This window comes from Phallusia mammillata, chromosome 5, assembly GCF_965637545.1.
Source record: "Phallusia mammillata chromosome 5, kaPhaMamm4.hap1.1, whole genome shotgun sequence".
Lineage (NCBI taxonomy): Eukaryota > Metazoa > Chordata > Ascidiacea > Phlebobranchia > Ascidiidae > Phallusia > Phallusia mammillata.
The window spans coordinates 22,202,045-22,224,022 of NC_137256.1; the positions used below are offsets into that span (position 1 = coordinate 22,202,045).

Sequence of the window (21,978 nt, forward strand, 5' to 3'; positions counted from 1 at the left end):
TTTTGCTATGAATGGTATGACGTCTTGCATAGAGTAATTGCAGCAAACTGTTGATGAGGTAAAGTTTTGTTTATGATATGAAAATTGGACCTAATTTTCTGTGAATTGGGTAATTTTTCTATTCAAAAGTGTGTTACAATAAAAACTAAATGGAAATTTTAACAAGTAACTACAGTAAACTTCGTTTAAACCGATTTATTTATCTGGGCAAAACTTAAGGCACAAATGATTTGTGATGTGGTAAAGCTTTAACTAATCAACATAGATTAATCCAGATCTTTGCCTTAACAGACAATTTTTTTGTTTCAAATGGGTCTGGATTAACCAAGGTTTATAGTACTTAGCACTATGTTGTTGCTCCTGAACCTGGGTTTACACCTGCACAAGATATCTATTTATTTCTAGCACATTCTTGTTCTAACGAAAGTAATCATTTTTAATTTTTTACAGTTGTTTTTGTACTTGGCCCCATGTGCTTAGCATGTGTAACACTGGGGGCTGCTTGTTGATTGTAAATTTAATTAATCGTCGACCGCACTATGCTGCACTAATGTGATGGTGAACGACAAGCAAAAGAATATGCTGACAAAGAATCTTATTAGTAGCATGTACACCCAACCCCATCACCAGCGAACAATTGCGGAACCCACAGGACATGTTGGCCTTCCTCCCATCAAAAACCAAGTGGTAACAGGACTAGGAGATTTATCCAATGGCCTCCAGGTTAGTATTTTGCATAAGTGATTCTGACAGCAAAACCAGAGTATAAAATATACACAATTTTCGGCTAAATTTTCTCACGTCAAACCATTATCCAAATTTAGAACCTAAAAATAGCGTATTGAGTGGATTATGCAAAGGTCGTTTTGTTTGCAATTTCATTCTGCATGTAATTTGCTTTGATTATGCAGAACGTGCCCTTTTTCTGGCAGCGTTAAATTCTCAAAGGTAACATACGTCAGATCAAATTTGTCACAGTAGTGTGATATGTATGTAATCAATTTATTTTCAATCGACATGACCTAAACCGAATGGCAATGTCTTTTGCTCTGCTACACTTATTACCATGAATTATTTAGCATTCTTAATGATCTTGATATATTATGCATGGCGGCACAATGTGACCACCTGACAGTTGCCTGTGGCAGTTTTTCGCCTCCTATTATCTTGTGTTTCCTGGGCTAAGTCTGCATTGTCAGTTCGTAGAAGGTAGACTGCGTTACAGACGTTTGTAGGTGTGTCAGCATAGCACTAAGGATAATTCAGGATTAGCGATTTGGTCAATGTGGGAAATTTTATTGGTTAAACTCAGTTTACTGTGGTATGTTGTTAACACACGATTATACTTTGTTATGGCAACACGATTTTAACTGCATGCCTCTAAACAGATCACAATAACTTTATAGTATCAGATCGGAGGGCAGGAATAATTTGTTGTGTTAAATTTACACTTGCAATTTTTTCTGTACATTCTAGTACACATCTATAGTTTTTTTTACCCTGTTTATCTTTTTGTAAGCACTATTGGGCTAAAAAACAAAAATATTATATATATTACTTTTAAAATTGTGATATTGGTGCTACTATTATGTAAAGGAATACAATGTACAAGGTTTATTAAATATTTAGGTCCAGCAATTGTTTGAAAGTCACCATGGCGACGCATCTGGTGTTCGTACATTGCCGAACGGAAATTTAGCTTCAATGCAGATGAAAAAGAACTCTTCGGCGCCCTCGTCTGGCACTGTGAAGCGCAGATCATCATTACCCTCAGTCAAAGATGGCCATGTAAGTCATACAAATTCACTAAGCAGGTTTTCTCTTTGTTGAAACTGGTAATATGATGGTTTTGTACATAATAAATGGTTAAATGTTGTGGCGTTGTTTCCAGTTTAGGTACTGTTGTAAATGGAGTTGATATCAGTGGTGGGATTCAGCCGGTTCGCACCGTTTCTATAAAAGTTGTCACAAAATTTTTGTGAGATCAGCGAACCGGTTAGCATTACTGGTTACTGTCAAATGACTTTTTGTAACAGAAACGGCTGAAAATTATGACTTTTGTGGTAGAACCATTTGAACTCCACCTTTGGTTGATATAAATGTCTTTCACCAAGCGAAATAAACATAGTCAGACTATAAAATTGCAAATTTTTTAGTTGTTACCAAAGAATAGTAAAATAACTACTAAACCACAATAGTTTAATGTACAACTTTGGGAGAAGATGCTGTCATGAGACAGTCATTATCTTTAATCATCAGTTTTATTGCATAATTGTTTATGCTACGTTATGTTTATTTTGGGTTTTACTAATATACACCTATTAGCATTAGACCATTAAAATATCCCGACATATTATGTTTATATGGAGGGAAGTTGCAAGGTAAAACGCAAACCTATCTTTACAATTTGTGCCCAGTGACGCAGTGCATTCACAAACGCTAACAAGCTTAAAATTATTACTTAGTATCATGCAGACCAAAATGACTTTATAATTTAGTCTCTTAAAACGCCAGTGCTTTGTCAGGAAAGGTTTATGTTTCATAGTTTGCAGTGACAAAGTTTGAACATGTTTTTATGTTTGTAGCTATATGCAAACTTTTGCTTCGGCAGGAATTATATGTAAATTAGTATTCTAGAAATTTATTCACGCTAAAATCTACAGTTTGAGTTTTTTTCCATAAGTAAGTTTTTATACATATCTTGTTTTTAGTATTTTTTTGAGAGCCAACTTGATGTGCTGTTAAGCCAAGTTATAACAATATAATTTATGAAGTGGTAAAAGTATGGATGCCTGGAACATTGTTTGGCAAAAAAAATTGTTTTTCATATGCTCCAGTTTTGCCCTTTCGACCGTAACTTTTTTGAACTTTTTCCAAAACTAAATTTAAAAAAGAGTAAATTATTGCTCAAACTTTCAATATAGCTAATTTAAAACCCAATAAAATAAATATTTGTTGTATCTAGAGCCACATGGTCTGCAGAATATTGGATATTTTGTTAAGTTTGCATATTGTTAAAGCTGTTTTGGAGTGCCCCAAATGAGTTCTCTTACATCAACAACACAAGGTTTAGTTAAAAATATCAAAACGAGATTTTAGGTTCTGCCTAATTTGGCCCAAACCGTCAGTCGGGTTCGGTGCATCACTAGTAAAAAATAGAAAAAAAATATATATTTGTAATAAATTAGCTGTACTTTTAGGGTAAAGACGGCAGCCAAGGAGGCTACACCGCTACACACCACCATACATCCCCTGCTCGTCGCGCCCTCGCCCCACAGCAACACAGGCGCGGTTCAGGCTTTCACGAAAGCGGTTCTACTGGTACAGGAGGCTCTGCGAAGTCCAAAGGATCCGAGGGCCAAGCTTACATGACACCCGAAACAGCTATGAAGCAATTCATGCATAAACTGACCTCGTACGAGCACCACGAAGTCTTCAGCTTTCCGCATGTCTATTTCACCGGCGCAGCAGCTAAGAAACGGCAAGGTGTTGTCGGTGGCAGCAATAACAACGGTTACGACGATGACCAGTGTTCTTATATCGCCGTTCCTCACGATCACATCTCATACCGCTACGAAGTGTTAAGAGTAATCGGCAAGGGCAGTTTTGGACAGGTACGTTTTTAGGATATTTGTTTAGTTGCCAAATGCCACGTTACGTAGGTTTATTTTTGAGGGATATCACTTTGAATTGAAACATATTGCCAGATAGCTTATATGCAAACAACATATTTGCGTCCAAAATCCGTCTGGACATGCCCAAGTTATTTTCTGCACAGTAATATCAACTATACATAAAAACAACGGGAGATTTTCGAATACACATTTACTCAGTGGTTCCCAACCTTTATCGGCGAATTCCTCAACTTAAAAATTTAAAACATTTTCGTTCCTCCCCAATAGACTACATAGTAGATGCTAAAACATACAAAGATCGTTTAAAATTGAATCTTTAAACAACTATATAGGTTATATTCCCATAGCTAAAGCGTCTATTTACAAACCACACGTAAAAATTAGAATAAATTCCTCCCTTAAGTTTTAAAATTTCTTTCCAGTTGGGAACCTCTGATTTAACCAATGCGTTGCCGATAACACGTATTTGTTTTGCTTTGGCTGCGACCTTTTACATGCAAATGCCGGCGCGTCGGTTGGGCATTTGGCTCACGCTTGCGCTAACCTGATCAATGACTGCTCTTTCGCATTGTGACGCCACAAAAACCGCTGTGATGTAATATTTGCGTTTTTGCGGCCTCCGCTGTAGAAGACCACGGCCAATAAAACAACAGCATTTGTAGGAACCCACAGTTATCTTAAGGTATATTATTCTATGACGCATTTGTAAGACACTTAACCCAGTTTTATAATTTCGTTAATGCGGTTCGTATATATAGAGCAGTGTTGGCCAACCTATGGGTCGCTTGAAAATTCTGTTGGGTCGCCTTTTTTATGACAATAAGAGATATTTGATTTGATTTTCACAAGTGGCGCAGTAATTTTAAAAAGCTTTCCTAATTTATAGCTACAATTTATAGCCTATAGGCAAAAATACAACCAAAATAGTAAGAATGTATGTCCATGGGTCGCGAGAAACCACAAAACAAAGTTTTTGGGTCGTGTGAAAAAAGGTCGGGAATCACTTATGTAGAGTACAGAGTCACAAGCTAAGGCGAAATCGAAAACCTACAACAATTTTGCCTAAGGCTGCATGTACGAACTCTTATCGAACTCGCCAAAACAAGCAATGTTTCATGCTTTATCTTTTATAGGTCATGTTTTTTCACTACCTCAGCCTGTATTGAATCCAATCATTTGCTTAATTTTGGCACAACGGTTAAAAAGTTTTGTGGTGTTTAAAATGCTGTGATTTAATTATTATGGGTCCCCTTCCCTGAAGGGGACACATATTGTTTTTGTCCGTATTTTTTTTTTTTTTTCTTTTTTCTATCTAACGCTGGCTTGTGAGACGTGTTTGGTCAAGAAAGAGTGCTCCAAATTTATTCAAATTTACAGAGATGTTAGTTAATAATCCAAATTTGATCCTCCTGAAGTTTGACCCCGATTGACCCAGCGGTTCACCCACAGGCCCCCAAAACGTAAATTTTTTAAAACGGCTTTACTGACTAAAGTACAGCATCTTGGAGTTTCATGCTTTGTTGTTTGGTGCAATGTAAAGTTTTTTAAAGAATTTTGTATCTTTTTTTCGGATTCACCCATTTTTTACCCTTTAAACCCCGAAATAATCGGTTTTAGTTTTAAGGCAGAAATACATGCCCTATGGTTCAGAAATATTTGAAAAAGTTAACAATTGTTTAAGCAGGGTATTCGTTTAGTATTTAAAATTTTGCCATTTACCTTTACAACCCATAATATGTGTACGCTATCAGTCAGATATAAGTCCCAAGGGAGGAATTCACTGGTTTACGATTAAGGCGGCAGAGCGGGAGTGCTCAGCTTGACGTCTGGACAGACGTTTTACGAGACAGTCGTTTCGGTCATTAGTAATCAGCTGTTTTTTTTGTGCAGCAATGCTGTGTCGTTTTATTGAGTCATCACGCGCATTTTCAGTTTTGGCGCAGGTTTTACACCTAAGACGTAATTCGAACTCGATAAACGTACTTCGGTTTCGTTTATGTCAGGCAAAACATCGTTGATCAACATAAATATGAAATTTAATAAACTTAACTTTTTCGAACGCCCCGATAAATGGTCTTTAAATTCTCGTTGTCAGCTTGGCCGTCTCATAACCACGGGTCACTAAAGGTCAACTTGTAGGCATTACAACACCGTTACGAATTTTTCATCATAACGTATCTTCTTTATTTTTGACAAATCAATTCAAGAATCAGTACTTAAGTCATGTATAAATTCGGCTGAATGGTATTGTTGAACACTAAGGACTGCATGCTATTAAAAACAGTGTCAAAAGGTCATTAAACGGTCGTTTTTGCGAAACAAAGTTAAGTGAAAAACAAGTTGTTATGTATACCTTTGTAGCAAACGACTTTTTTTATATAGTGTCTAATACAACTTTCTAGGAATATTTGTGTTTAAAAACTGTACTTGAACCACAATATCAAGGTCAAAGCAAGAGATTAAATTGAATGTATTTTCCCCGTTCTTTTTTCACGGATTTTTTGTAATTATATGACAATAATGATGCTAAAAGAATACGGAAAGGAACTTTTAAAGTTAAGTTTATGCTTTGTGAAAAATTTGTCCTTAAGAATATAAAAATAACCGCCACATAGGTTTACCGTAAATCCGCATAAACACGCGTGTGGGGACCCATTCGTTTTTGCTTGCAAAAACAATCGTGTATGTAGATAAAATTGTGTATAGTGTAGCAAATTGGTAAATATCGTATAGAATATATAAAATGGAAGTATATCAGAAAGCCAATTTTTATAGTTTATATCTATAATTTATAGCCTATAGGCAAAAATACAACCAAAATAGTAAGAATGTATGTCCATGGGTCGCGAGAAACCACAAAACAAAGTTTTTGGGTCGCGTGAAAAAAGGTCGGGAATCACTTATGTAGAGTACAGAGTCACCAGCTAAGGCGAAATGGAAAACCTACATGAATTTTGCCTAAGGCTGCATGTACGAACTCTCATCTAAAGCCAAAACAAGCAATGTTTCATGCTTTATCTTTTACAAATTACAGGCCAAGTTTTTTACTACCGCAGCCTGTAGTAAATCCAATCATTTGCTTAATTTTTGCACAACGGTTAAAAAGTTTTGTGGTGTTTAAAATGCTGTGATTTAATTATAGGTTAGATTGCTTTCGTCCATTTTTTATGTCCAACTCTGGTTTGTTCCAAGCGTTTGGTCAAGAAAGAGTGCTTCGAACCTATTTAAATTTACACACATTTTAGTTAGTTATCCAAGTTTAATCCTTCCGAAGTTTGACCCCGAATAACCCAGCGGTTCGCTCACAGGCCCCCGAAACGTAAAAACTGCTACGAACGCAGTTTGTGGTTTTAAAGTTTAAAACAGCTGTCAGTTTTGACGACAAAACCGAAAAATGCAACGCTTTAATGGCGTTTCGCTTTTGCTATAGTTTCCATTATAGCATCTTTGCTTTGTTTCGTATTGGTTTTCCTATTCACTAATAAAGTTGCAACCAAAGTGTCACTAAGTTACAAGGAAGTATATACGAAACCATTGGCAACCGAAACATTGTGTCATGACATTATTGAGCCTACCATGGACTAACAAACCAAGCCTCATATCTATATTTGTCGAGACGGGCGTGCAAAGAAATTGGGTTACAAAGGGTTGTCTCATGGGTAGTATTTCCGTAATTACGCACTGTTTAAACATTCTCAAAACGCAAGAAAATCTATGGTGTGCGAAAAAATTAACAAAAACATTATGTAAGTCAATCAATTGGACCAATACCCTTGCTCACAATGGTCCTCATAGTTCAAGCTTGGTTGTGTGCCTACAATTGCAGAAAAAGTTGCCCATACGGTTTTATATCGAATGTATCTTTGACAAAGACGTATTTGATAGTCAATTGTAAGAAATGTATTCTCTTTTTAATGGAACAAAATTATCAATTGAAGTTACTGAAATACTGGGTTTGTTGTTTTATGTTTAAACGACGCGTTTTTTGTGACTACAGCCAAAGTTTTTCCAAGTCAAAATTGCAACTTGAGTAACCTCGGTTAACACAGGCCCGTTTGGACCCTAAAAAAATTGTCAGGATTATGCAAAGATCCGGATTAGCCGATGTCGATTAGTTAAAGCCTTACCACATTACAAATCATATGTACCTCAAGTTTTGTCCGCATTAGGCGAACATCCGGATTAACCGAATCCGCTTTAACCGAAATTTACTGTATACCTTGTTTGCTTTTGATATACAAGTCATACAGTCTTAATTGGCACAAAAATAGCATATTACCCGAACAGTATGCATTTAGGTACGGTTTAAAAAACAGCAGCAGTTTTTAGTGTCTTTTTACCTCCCGGCTAATCACGACCCAATGTTATGTGAATTGGCAGGTACTGAAGGTGTACGACCACAAAAGCCAACAACATGTCGCCCTGAAAATCGTGAGAAACGAAAAGAGATTTCATCGACAGGCTGCTGAAGAAATCAGAATTTTGGAGCACTTACGAAAACAAGACAAGGTAGGCTTGACAATTTTGTTGGTAAGAAGTATAACAATGAATCTTTCGCCTAATGTTAAATATAACAGCCCCAAATAGGTGAATAGGCTTGAAAATTTTGTTGGTGAGAATGAATGTTTACCTTAATGACTAATATAAAGGCCTAAATAGGCGTAAAAAGCGACATGCTTTATTACTTAAACGTTTCGGCAAGTGCTTATAATGCCATCGTCAGTGATATGAGGAGCCACATTGAAAAATGATATAAAGGTGCTTTTTTAAGCTTTTTATAACTTTTTAATTTGTTGAATCTCAACGCCAAGTCAAAAATAAGTAAGTGTTCAAAAACGATTTACCGAATACAGTAAACATCGGTTAATCCTGGCCCGGGATAAAAATTAACCGATGTCGATTAGTTCAAGCCTTACACATTACAAATCGTTTGTATCTCGAGTTTTGTCCAAAAAGTGGTTTAACCCAGGTTTACTGTACTAAAAAATGTTACATACTGTTTTTATTACTTTACATTTTCATGATTCCCTGAATAGATGTGTCGAAGTAAACATAGTCCAAGGCCTAATAAACGTTGGTCTAAAACGAAAAGCATCGCCTAAATTTTTACAATACCTTGGTTATGGGGAATAAAAGTCATTTGAAGGTTCGTAATGTCTAAATTACAAACACGAATTTCAGCGTCATATAGCACTGAACGCAAACAACAACAGCACGCCAGGGCTACATTAGGCGTTATACAGTATCCAATCGGCCTTCTGAGCACACGGAATAGGTCTTAGAAAAATGGCCTTTAGTGCTTATTTTTGTGAACAGAACCTTAGGCCTTTTGGCGCCTTTGTTGCTATTTTAAGACGTTAATGTACTTTACAAATTTCGACTCTCCAAATTCGCTTTTCTTATTTCAAACTGCTAATTTTATTAAATATGTACCTTTTTTAATTAAAACCACATTAATATTTAACGGCGCCATACATGATAATGTCATGACTTTTATTATACACCAAATTAAAATGAAAACTATTCTACATCAAAATTCGTTTGAATGTCAACATTAAAAAAACAGTGCATTGTGACTTAACAATCAAACTTATGCATTGCAGGACAACGCTATGAATATCATCCATATGTTGGAGAGCTTCACGTTTCGAAACCACATCTGCATGACCTTTGAACTCCTCAGCATCAACCTCTACGAGTTGATCAAGAAAAACAAGTTTCAAGGCTTCTCCCTTCAGGTCAGCACACGCTTATGGGATTTTTATGGCTTGACATTCGACTGACGCGAAGTACGGTTTCGTAGAGGTCAAGTGTAATGATGTTTTGGTTCTAAATATTGCGGAAACTTCGTTATGTCCAGGCGAACATTTTAACCTTTGCGCACATTTTGATGACCATTTAAGTGTTAACCTATGCCAGTGGTTCCCAAACTGTGGACCATGGCCCAGAACTGGGCCCCCAAGACATTTTCAATGGGCCACAGAGCTATTTGAACAGATTCTACTGTTTTGTTATAGTGTAGATATTATGCGCTTTGTTTCGAAAAACGTAATTTTAGCAAAGAATTCCGAATCTTGTAGCCAAATTTCAGGAGCATGTATCTCATTAAAATAAATTGCTAGAAACCATTTCGCCTGTTTTTCAGTTATTTTTTTGTTTGTGCCCAAATTAACAGCACATGGTGGGCCACGAATCGCTATTCAATAGACATTTGGGCCACAGACCAAAAAAGTTTGGGAACCCCTGACCTATGCTTTAGCTACAGTTTTGTAGCTTTTAAACAGTGGTTTCTGTCAAGGGGTCGCCAGGCATTTACAAGGGGTCGCAAATTCAAAGCCAAAAAAACAAATTTAATCCTAGTTTTGCAACCGAATGCATTGTTTGTGACCAAAGAACAAAGGAGTTTTAGAGAAATGAATATTATTACACAACACCTTATTAGCATGTAACAAACTTTAATTCCACACCCCCCGAGGTCATTTTTACAATGATAGCTTAACTATTTTTTGGAAGGCTGCAAAAAAGTTGAATATGATAATTGCAACGAACTTTAGAGCAGTCGCTTTACTAGCCAATACGGCCTATGCCTAGTCACCAGCTGCACTAGTGGGACCTTATAGGTCGAAACAATGTGTTGTGTCTGTAGAGCAGTGGTTTCAAAACTTTTTATACCCGCGTACCACATAGTCAGTAGAGAACTTTTTGTTGCCTCATAAACGTTTAAAATGTGACAAAAAGTAATTATGGCACAAACGTGCACATTTATTAGCACACAAGTTTAAAAGGCGTACTACAGTTTTAGAACCCTTGCCATAGAGTAGACCAGTGGTTCCCAAACTGTGGGCCATGGCCTAGTCTAGGCCACCAAGACATTTTCATTGGGCCACAGAGCCATTTGAACAGCTTCTACTGTTTTGTTATACTGTAGATATTATGCGCTTTGTATTAAAAAACGTAATATTTGCAAAGAATTCCGAATCTTGTAGCTAAATTTCGGGAGTGTATCTCATTAAAAATAAATTGCTAGAAAATTTCGCCTGTTTTTGAGTTATTTTTTTGTTTGTGCCCAAATTTCAGCACGTGGTGAGCCACGAATCGTTAATAAATAGACATTTGGGCCACATACCAAAAAAGTTTGGGAACCTCTGGAGTAGACCAAAACCACTTATTCGCAAAACTCGAAAATCGGTTTGTTGGCATTCAAACATGCTTGGCTAAAAAAATAACACAATCAAACTTTTGTTTGTAGCTGGTGCGAAAGTTTGCCCACTCTATCTTGCAATGCCTTGAAGCTTTACAACGCAACCGAATCATCCACTGCGATTTAAAGCCAGAGAACATATTGCTTAAACAACAAGGCCGAAGCGGAATCAAGGTATTTATTTTTCTACATCGATTGATTTTCGTAATAACACAGGAAACGGATAAAATGCAACCTATTAGCTTAGATAAACAATCGTTTGGTCTCATCGACCTATCGTTTTTCCAGATGACTGAAATTTAAGGAGAAAATTTTAGGGTCAATTATTGTCTATGATTCTACTGCTGTATTTATATTTTTTGCATCAAATACAGTAAACCACGGTTAATTCGGACCCGTTTGGGCCAAAAATTTGGATTAACCGATGTGGGTTAGTTAATGCCTCACCACGTTACAAATCATAGGTTTACTGCATGAGCATTAACGCAATTTTAATAAAAATCTTAAACTCCATCAAATAAATCGATTTTTTTCATTTTTATTTTCAATAAACGGTTTTAATAGCTCATAACAGCAGTATCATCAATTTACCTTATTAAAGCCCAATGTTTACGCTTTTTGTACAAAATCATAATCGGTTCAAATTCGCAGGTCATTGACTTCGGTTCCTCATGCTACGAACACCAGCGGGTTTACACTTACATTCAATCTCGGTTTTACCGCGCTCCTGAAGTGATTCTGGGCAGCAGATACGGAATGCCGATTGATATGTGGAGTTTTGGCTGTATCCTGGCCGAACTACTCACCGGCTATCCTTTGCTACCTGGAGAGGACGAAGGAGACCAACTTGCCTGCGCTATCGAGCTGCTAGGCATGCCTCCACGCAGGTTACTTGACCAAGCTAAGCGAGCTAAGAATTTCATTAGCTCCAAAGGCTACCCCCGTTACTGTCAAGTAACTACAGTATCCGACGGCAGCACCGTACTGGGGCCCGGTCGCTCCCGTAGGGGCAAGCTTAGGGGACCTCCAGGCCAAAAGGAGTGGGTCACTGCACTTAAGGGGTGCGACGACCCCCTGTTTACGGACTTCCTCAAGCGCTGTTTGGAGTGGGACCCAGCTGCAAGGATGAACCCCTCCCAGGCCCTGCGACATGCTTGGTTACGGCGGCGGCTTCCCAAGCCTCCCGGTGCCCAGCGAGGAGACAACGCAACTTCGGGCATGAAAACCACCTCGTACAACCGCCAGAGCTCAGGCAAAGCCAAAGACGTCCACGTTGCCGTAGCAACAGCGACACGCACCGTTCTGCCTAGGATCGTTGGATGAGCGATGTGTGACAAAAAAAGCACTTGCTGTATGTTTTGGTTTTTAATTTTTTTTTACTTTTCTGTCGATTTCGCCTACCCCCCTTTCTTGTTTTTAATTCGGTTTCCACTTTACCTGACGCTCGGCGCGTTTCAATGACGTAACAAGTTTCAACCTCTCCCAACTGTGACGTCACTATTTTATGTTTTTTTTGTTTGATTTTTATGGGGTCACCTTCGATGACCTCTCACCTTTTTTACGCCCGGAATGAAATTGTCCTGTTCACGCGTTTTCATCACCTCTTCTCCGTTGCCACGGCAACTCCGGTATCGGTCGCTATGACGACCATCCTCCGCGCAACCGCCCAAGCCTGACGACAGCGGCATAGAGATTCTCGACTTAGGTGCTTTACCCCGCTTGCATTTGTCCGAGAAAATTGTTGTTTGTCAAATTTCCAGTTGCAAGCCGTTCGTCGCTTCCTTGTCATTCACGTACAGTTTTGTCCAGTTTTTATTCAACAACCAAACTCTAGGAAACAACACATCATAATTACACCTCATTTGAAGGCGCCTTTTTCTCAACAGTGCCTGTTCGATGGTTTAAAATAAAATACACATAAATTGAACTTAACACGTTTGGCGACGTCACTTTATGACGTCACACTTTGTTTACGTCGACAGCATATTTTATAGAATCCTTTAACGTTGTTTGCCTTTCTACCGAACACGTATACCTTTTCGCGTTTTCGCAGGCGACACAGATTTTCATTTGTTCATTTCATATATACCACGTTGTGTAACGCCGATTCGCGGCTATTCAGTCGCTTCAAGCCATGCGTAACTTAGTTTCTTAAAACGCCTTGCCCTCGGGCAGACCCTTGTTGCACGACGCTTCGTTCTGTTCTATTTTTCAGTTTGTTCTTTTTTATGACGTAGCTTTTGATGCCATTTCTCTCGGTTTTTAGCGAATGATGTGTTTGTACGAGCGCCCCCGTGTGTCGAAAGTTCCATGAACTCTTGCGCTCAAATACAAAGCGTCCGACCCATAATAGTTTTTGCTATTTAAGATTTACGGTTTTCCAGTGGTTTACTCAGCTGATAGACTAGGCTTGAAATTCTTGGTGTGGGAATTGAACAATTGCTGTAACCAAATACTATTGTTACATACAGGGTTAGTGTGTTGGCAAAATAAATCATTTCAATGTTGAATTACAGATACATTGATGTTACAATGCTTCATACATATTATTTAAAAGAGTGAGATCAAAGGAGGTCAGTACAAAATAACTTAAAGCATTGCTTATCAATTTTGAGTTCGTGAAACATTAAAGTTCACAACCACCTTAAATAAAGTTATGCCAATGCTCTAAGTGCCAGCGCCCCCGTTGGGTGTGCTGTACTAATAAATGGGAAGAAAATAAAGTGACAAGAAAATTTGGTCCTATATCTCTTCAATCGTCCAAATAAGTAATCTGGTGAGCTATTAACCACTATCAATATGCAAACCTGTGTTGACCATCAGATGTCATCCACGTTTTAAAAGGGCGTTTTGAAATCAACAATTTAATTTCAAATTAAAGTGATAGTTACACATGCGGCGGATTTATTTGTCTTCTAAAACCTTCATTGTACTTTGACAAAAATTTAGAATTTAGTATTATGTGCAGGGAGTCGAACCGCTTGTCATATGGGTTGAGGTTCGGCTCGGGTTCACTTGGTTTTGTTTTTAAAGGTTCGGGTTCGGTTCAGGTTTTAAAAAATGTATATTTTCGGGTTCGGGTTTTGTTCCGGTTCGGGCAAATTATCCGGTCCGAACCGGTTTGCGGTTTTTAAACCGGTTCAAATTTTTATTCATGTCAATTTAACTCAACCCATCATCTACCTGGCTATATCAAACTCCAAAAGAATTTTGCCCGTGCACTGTAATTTTTGACACGCCCTATAAGTGTTAGCTCGCGTATTAGTTTTGAATAAGATCACAACATATAAAACAGACTGCATTTTTTACTGGTTCGGTTCCGGTTCGGGTCCAACGCCAAACAAAATATGGGGTTCAACTCCGGTTCGGGTTTTTAGAAAATCGTAATTAGCGGTTCGGGTTCGGTTCGGGTTCGGTTCGGGTTTAATGAAATAAACCGCTCAAACCGGTTCGCGGGTTCGGGTTCAGTTCCGGTTCGACTCCCTGATTATGTGGCCACAAAACGAGTTAAATAATAGAACAAACAAACGATATGCGACACGCGACTTGCGACACCGGTTTTGCTAACATTTCACCTTGGTTGACGACAAAACATAAATTAGAAATCACGTTTTCATTTGCACTTTTCTAAATGCAAATGCTAGAAAATATGTAAATTATATTGAACAAATGGACCTGTCAGACATAAGAAAATTGTAAGACATGCAGAACACATTTAACACACACAAAATAAGTCATTTTTAAACAGTACGTATTTTTTTAAACTTACCGTTTTGTTTAAATTTGCAGTTTTCATTGCACAATATTACACCTAGGCGAAAAAGCAACTTCATATTAAACATAAACTTTGCGTTTGTTTATTTACTTTAAATTATGGCTTCTGTTTTGCGAAAAATACTTACAACACCCAAATCAGCACTTAATACTTTTAAGGTAAGTGTGCAATTGTGATTTGTTTATTTAAACACAGTTTAAAGACATTTGTTGGATCCATTGTTTGGAAACTACTTCCAAATCTTGAGCAGTTTATGTTTAAATTCCTTTTTTACATTTTTGACAAATGCTTTCTGTATTCCTGAAGGCAACTAAAGGCTTGTAGCTCTGTTTCTGATGCAGAAAAACAATTTACTTGCATTTATTTAACTCAATGAAAGGAATGATATGTGGCACAATTACACTAAAATATTCACCAAGATTGACATAATTGCTGACAGCTACAAAATAGCTTTTGTAATAATTCATGTTGCTATAAAAAAGAAAAAAGTGCAAAATGTTTTATAATGCTTTTCTTTGATAAAGAAATTAAATACAGTTTGCCAGATCGCATACAATACAATTTAGCCAATTATAAAAAATATATCCGACATTTTTAGGTCGTTTCGTCTTCTGTTAACCAACACCGCAAATTGTCACTGCACGAGTACATCAGTTTGGGAATATTAAAAGATGCTGGCATCGGGACACCGGAGGGAGGAGTTGCATCGACACCAGAGGAAGCATTTAATGTTGCAAAAACCCTAAGTATGTACTTTTTTAAGTATACATATAAATGGCATAAGGACTGTTGATTTAAAAGTTTTAACCCCTTGTTTTTTTGCTCAGAAACTAAAGATTCCGTAATAAAAGCCCAAGTTCTTGCTGGTGGAAGGGGGAAAGGAACTTTTGAAAGCGGACTACAGGGAGGTGTCAAGATTGTCTTCTCGTAAGGAATTTAATGATTAGTTAATAAATGAACTCTTTTTAATGAAACCTGAAAGCACAGGTTGATTATAGCTCATCTGTAATTTGGTGTACAGTTTTTTTCTGTCTAACGCTGGTTGTTATCTTTAAAAAAGCAATAAGACAGCTCACATTTTCACCTTTGCAAATTGTTGTGAAAGGAATGCATTATGACACTTGTAAACTGATGTAAGTAGTGTTAACATTTAGTTGAAATGTGGCTATTTTGCTACTCTTTCAGTCCCAAAGAAGCCAAAGAGATCGCAAGTCAAATGATTGGCAACAAGTTGTTCACCAAACAAACTGGCGAAATGGGAAGAATGTGCAATAAAGTGCTTGTTGTAGAACGGAGATATGCCAGAAGAGAGTTTTACTTTGCTATTACGATGGAAAGAGGTCTCGAAAGATTTGTAAGTTCGTTCATTTATGTGTTAACCTTTAGATGTAAAAATAATACAACCTGTTGACATGTGCTTGACATATGACACTGCTGTTAGTTTGTTTGTACTAGTTTGCATGGAACTAGTCAAACTTAAGCTGCAGACAGTGCAAACTGTTTCAGCCTATAAGGTCTCATCAATGCAGCTGGATGGCTACACTTGCTTATACAGCCAATCTCTTGTCACCAGCTGCGCTATTGAGTAGTGATGGGATGGGTACCGATTTCAGTGGTATCGATACTCATACTCGGTATCAAAATATTTTGCCTCAATGCCACCGTTCGATACCAATGACCGGTTTACACTATAAGAATACGGGCAACTTTTTCCCAATATTTGTTTCGCACAGCACAAATCGGGAAAAAGTTTCACCAGTTTATGTAAGTTTTTTTCGCTATTGTGTGAAAATCACATTTTTCTACATGTGTGTGTGTGCGTATGTACGCCGGCCATGGCAGATAAATCAGCTAGTAATATACAACTAAGTACAACACTATATTTAAGTACTCGGTAATCAGTATCGAAGGTATGTACACATGGTACTTGGTATCGGTACTCGCTTTAAAATCTGGTATCGTCCCATCACTACTATTGAGTCCTTATAGGCAGAAACAGTGCGCACTGTCTTCAGCTTATTATTTGGCGTGATGATTTTATATAGTCAAACATAGTTATGCCCTGTTTTGTAATTGCAGGGCCCTGTTTTGATTGGAAGTTCTCAAGGTGGTATGGACATTGAAGCAGTAGCTCAGAAGCAGCCTGAAGCTATATTGAAAGAATATGTGGACATCACAAAAGGTTTGCTAGTGCTTTAGTAAAATATGTAACTGAGTTTTCTTTGTGGTAAATAGTTCCTGCATATCAGACACTGTATGCGACATTAAGGGTATTAAAGTGTACTATGTTGTTAAATGTGGTTAACCACAGCAACAGCGTGACACATCTATGTTAACAGACACTTGTCATAGAAAAGTAAACACCTTACGTTATTTTACGCACTATCTGTGTGCTTTAGGTTGTGGCATGTTTGGTTGTGTCACAAAATCTTTGTGGTGTTGCTTGGTACACACATGTGATTCATGATTAATGCACACTTCTTAAGCAAAGCACCAAAAATGGACATGTGTTTAACCATAATTTGTTTTTAAGACATGTGTTACTAGTATACAGATATTCTTGCTTTAATTTTGAGACTTAGGTTAAACAAAGATTTATTAAAGCTAAGCTTAATAATCCATGGCTGTTTCATATCTTAGATATTATCACTGTTGTTCATACTGTTATCCAAGTTGTAATAACCCTGTATTCTTTAGTCGCCATTAACCCAATGTGACAACTTCTTAAGCCTAAGAATTTTTGCTACCTGCATAAACAACATGTATTGAAAAATATTTTTAGGTACGACAGATGAGCAGTGTTTACGCCTAGCAACCAGAATGGGGTTTTCAAAATCCAACCTCAACCAAGCAGCTGACTACATCAAGAAACTTTACAATCTGTTTGTAAAAATGGATGCAACACTAATCGAAATAAACCCTATGTCTGAAGACTCAGAAGGCGGTGGTAAGTCCCAAAACTATTCTTAATTTTCTTGCAATATCCTTACCTATTTTCATGGTGCCTTAATACGGTGGATTTTTTCTTTCTCAAAAGTATGCCAAATCTTTCGATACACAATTTTGAAATTAGGCCAAAATCTGATTAACAGTAGAGAAGGATGTGGTTAATCACATAATCTGTTTAATTGCAAAGAGATAGTAAATGCCAAGCATTTGTTAGTCCTGTTAATTGCATGAAAAAGCATTGCATATTGGTTATATGACTACCTAAACTATTCTGTACTTAGTAATAGGCAAACGTTTAAACATGGTTCAACTAAGTGTCTAAACAGAGCTCTAAGTGTGCTCTGTATGTTGCACAGTTTATCAAAAGCATCCAAATATGTACTGACACTGCGAATTTCAAGAACTTCCATTGTCAATTGCACAATCATATAACTTTGAAAAACTGCACATGAATTATCATGTGTTGTTTGTTACCACTGGAACAATTACGTGAATTAAATCTTTTTATTTTGTTTATTAGTGGTTTGCATGGATGCCAAGTTAAACTTTGATGACAATGCAAGTCACCGTCAGGCTGAAATCTTCGCACAGCGAGATTGGTCACAAGAGGATGAGAGAGATGTAGAGGCTGCACAACATAACCTCAATTACATTGGTCTTGATGGCAACATTGGATGTTTGGGTTAGCTAATCAATATCTTTGTGTAATGTACGATGATGGGTGTGTTATGTTGAATGTTTGTGGCAGCCTAAAATAGTTATGGCGTTAAATGTATGTCTACGAATTTTGTGATACATTTATGATATATCCCTGTAACTGGAAATTCAATAGATTTGATTTGAATAACATGCCTTAAAAGTTTGGATGATATACACATAAAAATACACGCAATAAAGAATGACTGTAGATTTTATTAATGCTTGCAGTCCATTTTAAATGAATTGTTTTTGACCTGATTTTTTCTGTCTAACACTGGTTTGTTCGAAGCCTTTGCTCAAGAAAGAGTGCTTTAAACTTATTCAAATTTACACTTATGTTCGTTAGTTATCCAAAGTTCATCCTTTCAAAGTTTGAAGCCGGATGACCCAGCAGTTCACCCACATGTCCCCACAACTTTTTATTATATTTTTAATTAGATCAAATTATTTTTTCATCAATCTTTATGTCATGGGTGTCACAGTGACCTGTTACACTTATATACTTGACTTTCACACAGTTAATGGGGCCGGCCTCGCCATGGCAACCATGGACATCATCAAGCTCCACGGAGGAGTCCCAGCCAACTTCCTGGATGTCGGAGGTGGAGCTACCTCAGAGCAAGTGGAGCAGGCTTTCAAACTAATTACCTCAGATTCGTCGGTAAGTTGCCCTTGCAATGCTGAATTGAGTTTATTTCGATTGGTGAAAGGGCCCATACGACACCATTGCATTAAACAATCACCAAGCTGGATATAGCTGCGCAACGTTAAAACGGCGTGGAGCGCAAAATAGTGCTGGGCACAATTGGTGGATCATGATTAAACGCGCTGCAGCTACACCGTATTATGAAGCGTTACGTGGCGGTAGCTCACAATAGAGTGAGTTTGGTGCACAGTGAGAGTAAAATACGACTCGGGCGAAACGTTGGTGGGTCTAGTTGAGTGGGCCCTATAACCTAGCCACCAATGTTAGGGTGGGGTGGGGTTCGACCGGAAAAAAAACAGATAGTTTCAAACCCTGGAAAAGATCACACACACAAAATAGTGCATTTCTACAGTATTTGTTTACTAAAATGCAGTTTTTTTTTACCCCTAATGACAGTTTTAATATACTTACCAATGAAATGTTTTTGAGCGTAGCATATAGGGTTGTAGAGTCGGTCCAAATTTCAGCACTTCGATTCCGACTTAACCGAAAACAAAGCACTTGTTTAATAACGAATATAACAGCCAAAATAAACGTAAAAAGCGACATGCTTTATTGTTCAAACGTTTCTACAAGTGCTCATGAGGGGCTACATCAGTTACACCCGGTTATAACCACTTGAGTCACATAAAAAATTAACAAAATGGTGCGAAACAGTTAGGCCTGTCGCTTTTTGCGTCTGTTTGAGCCGTGTATTAGTCATTAAACTTATGAACAGGTCCGTACTTATGTTCAAAACATGATATGTGTTCTGACGTAACATCTGCCATATTTTCCCAGGTCAACTCAATATTGGTGAATATATTCGGCGGGATCATGCGCTGTGATATCATCGCACAAGGAATTATTCAAGCTGCGCAAAGTCTTGACCTCAGGATTCCTATTATTGTCCGTCTTCAGGGTAAGCACAGTACTTATTGAATAAAAATGTACCCAATGCAACGCGGCTGTATCTGCTCACCAAGTACGATTTTGTATTGGACAAACCTAACGGTTTCGCATTGATCTGTCAAATCTTTGTGCGTTGCCACTCTTAGTTGGTTAGTGCGCCACAACCTGAGAAAAAAGACCGTTGCAAGCACATGCCTAAACAACATTATGTAAATATGTTTGATGTAGTACTTCGTTTGGTTTGTTCCACTAAATTAATGTAGATTTGAAGATCGACTGTCTCTATTGCTAAACAATAGCCTTTATTGCATGACAACAACAAAAATGAAATTGTTTGCGCCCAATCGTAATGTTTTTCTTGTCTGTAATGTCACAAATTGTCTTTGGATTACTATGAGTAATTTTGCACAACTAGCTAATATCCTGCAATACACTTTCGTTTTTCTAAAATACACCCCCAGGCTTAAGGACCGCGAGCCCTCGATAAAATGGCAAAGGGGCCGTTTTAAAAAAATGATAAAAAAGTTTGAGAACCACTGATTTAAATTTAAACACATGTTAGTTAGTTGTCCAAACTTGATCCTCTCAAAGTTTGACCCTGAATGACCCAGCGGTTCACCCACAGGCCCCCGAAACGTAAAATTTTTGATTTCTTCACATTATCATTACAGGAACTCAGGTTGAAGACGCTAAAGCCTTGATTGCCCAATCCCAACTTCGCATCCTTACTTGCGACAACCTCAATGAAGCTGCAAAGATGGTGAGCCAACCATAAAATTATCTTCAAGTACAACTTTTATATATTAGCCAATATACAGGCGATTCATGTTATGTCATACCCGATTTACCCAGCTTTTGTGCAATTAACCAGAATGTGCAATTACCCGGTCAAACCTGCGTAGGTTATATGGGATTTGCAATTCAGTTAAACCGAATATGCGATTATCCGCATTCGACTTATAATGGCAGGTTAGGAGTCTATAAGTTTAAGAAAGAATAACTTTACTTAAACGGTGGCACTACCTGCCTTCTACGGCAAAAGGTGTTGCCTAGGGGCCGTTAGGTGCTGTTTTTCACGCTTTTTCATTATTTTATATTTGCACAACGAAAGCATGTGCATTCAACGGTCCCTAGCATATCGGCCTTGTTGACTACCGTTAATAACGTTCGATTCCTACTTGTAATATTCTACCATTTATGATTTAAACCTTAACATTTCAGGCGGTAAAACTTTCCGATATTGTCAACTTGGCGAAGGAAGCATCAATCGATGTGAAATTTGAACTTCCAATTTGAAAACAAATCACTCAAGAGTACAAAAAATATTTTTCATCATATCTATATATTTTTGTTGTTGTTTTTTTCGTACCCAAAGTTCTAATGCCGGGTGTCCCGAAGTTCAGCACCATTTTTTGTGATCAAACCTAAATTGAGCAATTTCTACAAAAAAGTGAATTAATTTTCTCTGTGAAGTTCAAATTTTTCCTGTGCTATCTAAGCCTTTCGTAAAAAGGTTACTTGAGTTCAAGAAACTTTCCTTAGATGACGTCAAAAGGTTACTTAAGTTTAAGCAACTTTTTTTCTTGACGTCAAAAGGTTACTAAAGTTCAAGTAACCTTTTTTTGATTGTGTTAAAAGGTTACTAAAGTTCAAGTAGCTTATTTTTGCCCATACCTGCCTTTGCCTTATTTAGTTTCTCAAAAAAACAGGGTACAAAACTTTGAGTATATTTATGAGTAGATCAAAACGCACCATATTGCCTTTGGTGGCCATGTGTTTGACAGGTGGTAACGGTTCAATATTTCGACATAAATGGAGCGAAATTGCAAACTGTTCTGTATCCAGTTTTCTTAAACTTCAACGCCAACCATCAAGAGTAAGAACAATTTGCCAGCAGACCCTGCGGTTTTTGTGTCTGACTTCGGTTTGTGGTGATCCATGTTCGTCCAGCTATTGCACGTTCATTTGTGTAACTGTTTGTCCTCGGTTGCTGCGTGTATTTGTGTGTTGTATGTCAAGGGCGTGCAAACAAGGTTACGCGCGATATGCAAAGCTAGTGTTTTTGATTTCGTTTGTGCAGCGCATCTTTCTCAGCAACATTTAGAGCTCAGTGGTTCTCAAA

At 37.6% G+C, this 21,978-nt stretch overlaps 2 protein-coding genes across 3 annotated transcripts; both read left to right on the forward strand.

Moving 5' to 3' along the window:
- The first annotated feature begins 416 nt into the window (after positions 1 to 416).
- On the forward strand, positions 417 to 13,186 carry LOC145228327 (dual specificity tyrosine-phosphorylation-regulated kinase 2-like). The gene is made up of 7 exons (XM_080093349.1): positions 417 to 723; positions 1,630 to 1,788; positions 3,201 to 3,614; positions 8,016 to 8,144; positions 9,239 to 9,373; positions 10,885 to 11,010; positions 11,488 to 13,186. The coding sequence occupies exons 1-7, from the start codon at positions 556 to 558 to the stop codon at positions 12,157 to 12,159; spliced, it is 1,803 nt and encodes a 600-aa protein (XP_079949475.1). The 5' UTR covers positions 417 to 555; the 3' UTR covers positions 12,160 to 13,186.
- A 1,420-nt stretch (positions 13,187 to 14,606) lies between these two features.
- LOC145230051 (succinate--CoA ligase [ADP-forming] subunit beta, mitochondrial-like) lies at positions 14,607 to 21,583 on the forward strand. 2 transcript variants are annotated; one of them, XR_013860545.1, is made up of 12 exons: positions 14,607 to 14,769; positions 15,210 to 15,357; positions 15,439 to 15,538; positions 15,797 to 15,965; positions 16,691 to 16,793; positions 17,394 to 17,558; positions 18,081 to 18,242; positions 18,778 to 18,920; positions 19,746 to 19,866; positions 20,528 to 20,616; positions 21,078 to 21,369; positions 21,412 to 21,583. XR_013860545.1 is itself a non-coding variant. In XM_080095416.1 (11 exons), the coding sequence occupies exons 1-11, from the start codon at positions 14,710 to 14,712 to the stop codon at positions 21,150 to 21,152; spliced, it is 1,335 nt and encodes a 444-aa protein (XP_079951542.1). In that variant the 5' UTR covers positions 14,607 to 14,709; the 3' UTR covers positions 21,153 to 21,583. The 2 variants fall into 2 exon arrangements, 1 of the variants encoding a protein (XP_079951542.1); XM_080095416.1 differs by having other exon boundaries at positions 21,078 to 21,583.
- Positions 21,584 to 21,978: the final 395 nt, after the last annotated feature.

Bases quoted from the DNA above. Each gene is read 5' to 3' on its own strand.
- LOC145228327 (XM_080093349.1), top strand. From the start codon at position 556: ATGGTGAACGACAAGCAAAAGAATATGCTGACAAAGAATCTTATTAGT. The intron at 3,615-8,015 runs GTACGTTTTTAG...GTGAATTGGCAG, and splicing joins GCAAGGGCAGTTTTGGACAG to GTACTGAAGGTGTACGACCA. The intron at 9,374-10,884 runs GTCAGCACACGC...TTTTGTTTGTAG, and splicing joins TTCAAGGCTTCTCCCTTCAG to CTGGTGCGAAAGTTTGCCCA.
- LOC145230051 (XM_080095416.1), top strand. From the start codon at position 14,710: ATGGCTTCTGTTTTGCGAAAAATACTTACAACACCCAAATCAGCACTT. The intron at 15,358-15,438 runs GTATGTACTTTT...TTTTTTGCTCAG, and splicing joins TAATGTTGCAAAAACCCTAA to AAACTAAAGATTCCGTAATA. The intron at 16,794-17,393 runs GTTTGCTAGTGC...AAATATTTTTAG, and splicing joins ATATGTGGACATCACAAAAG to GTACGACAGATGAGCAGTGT.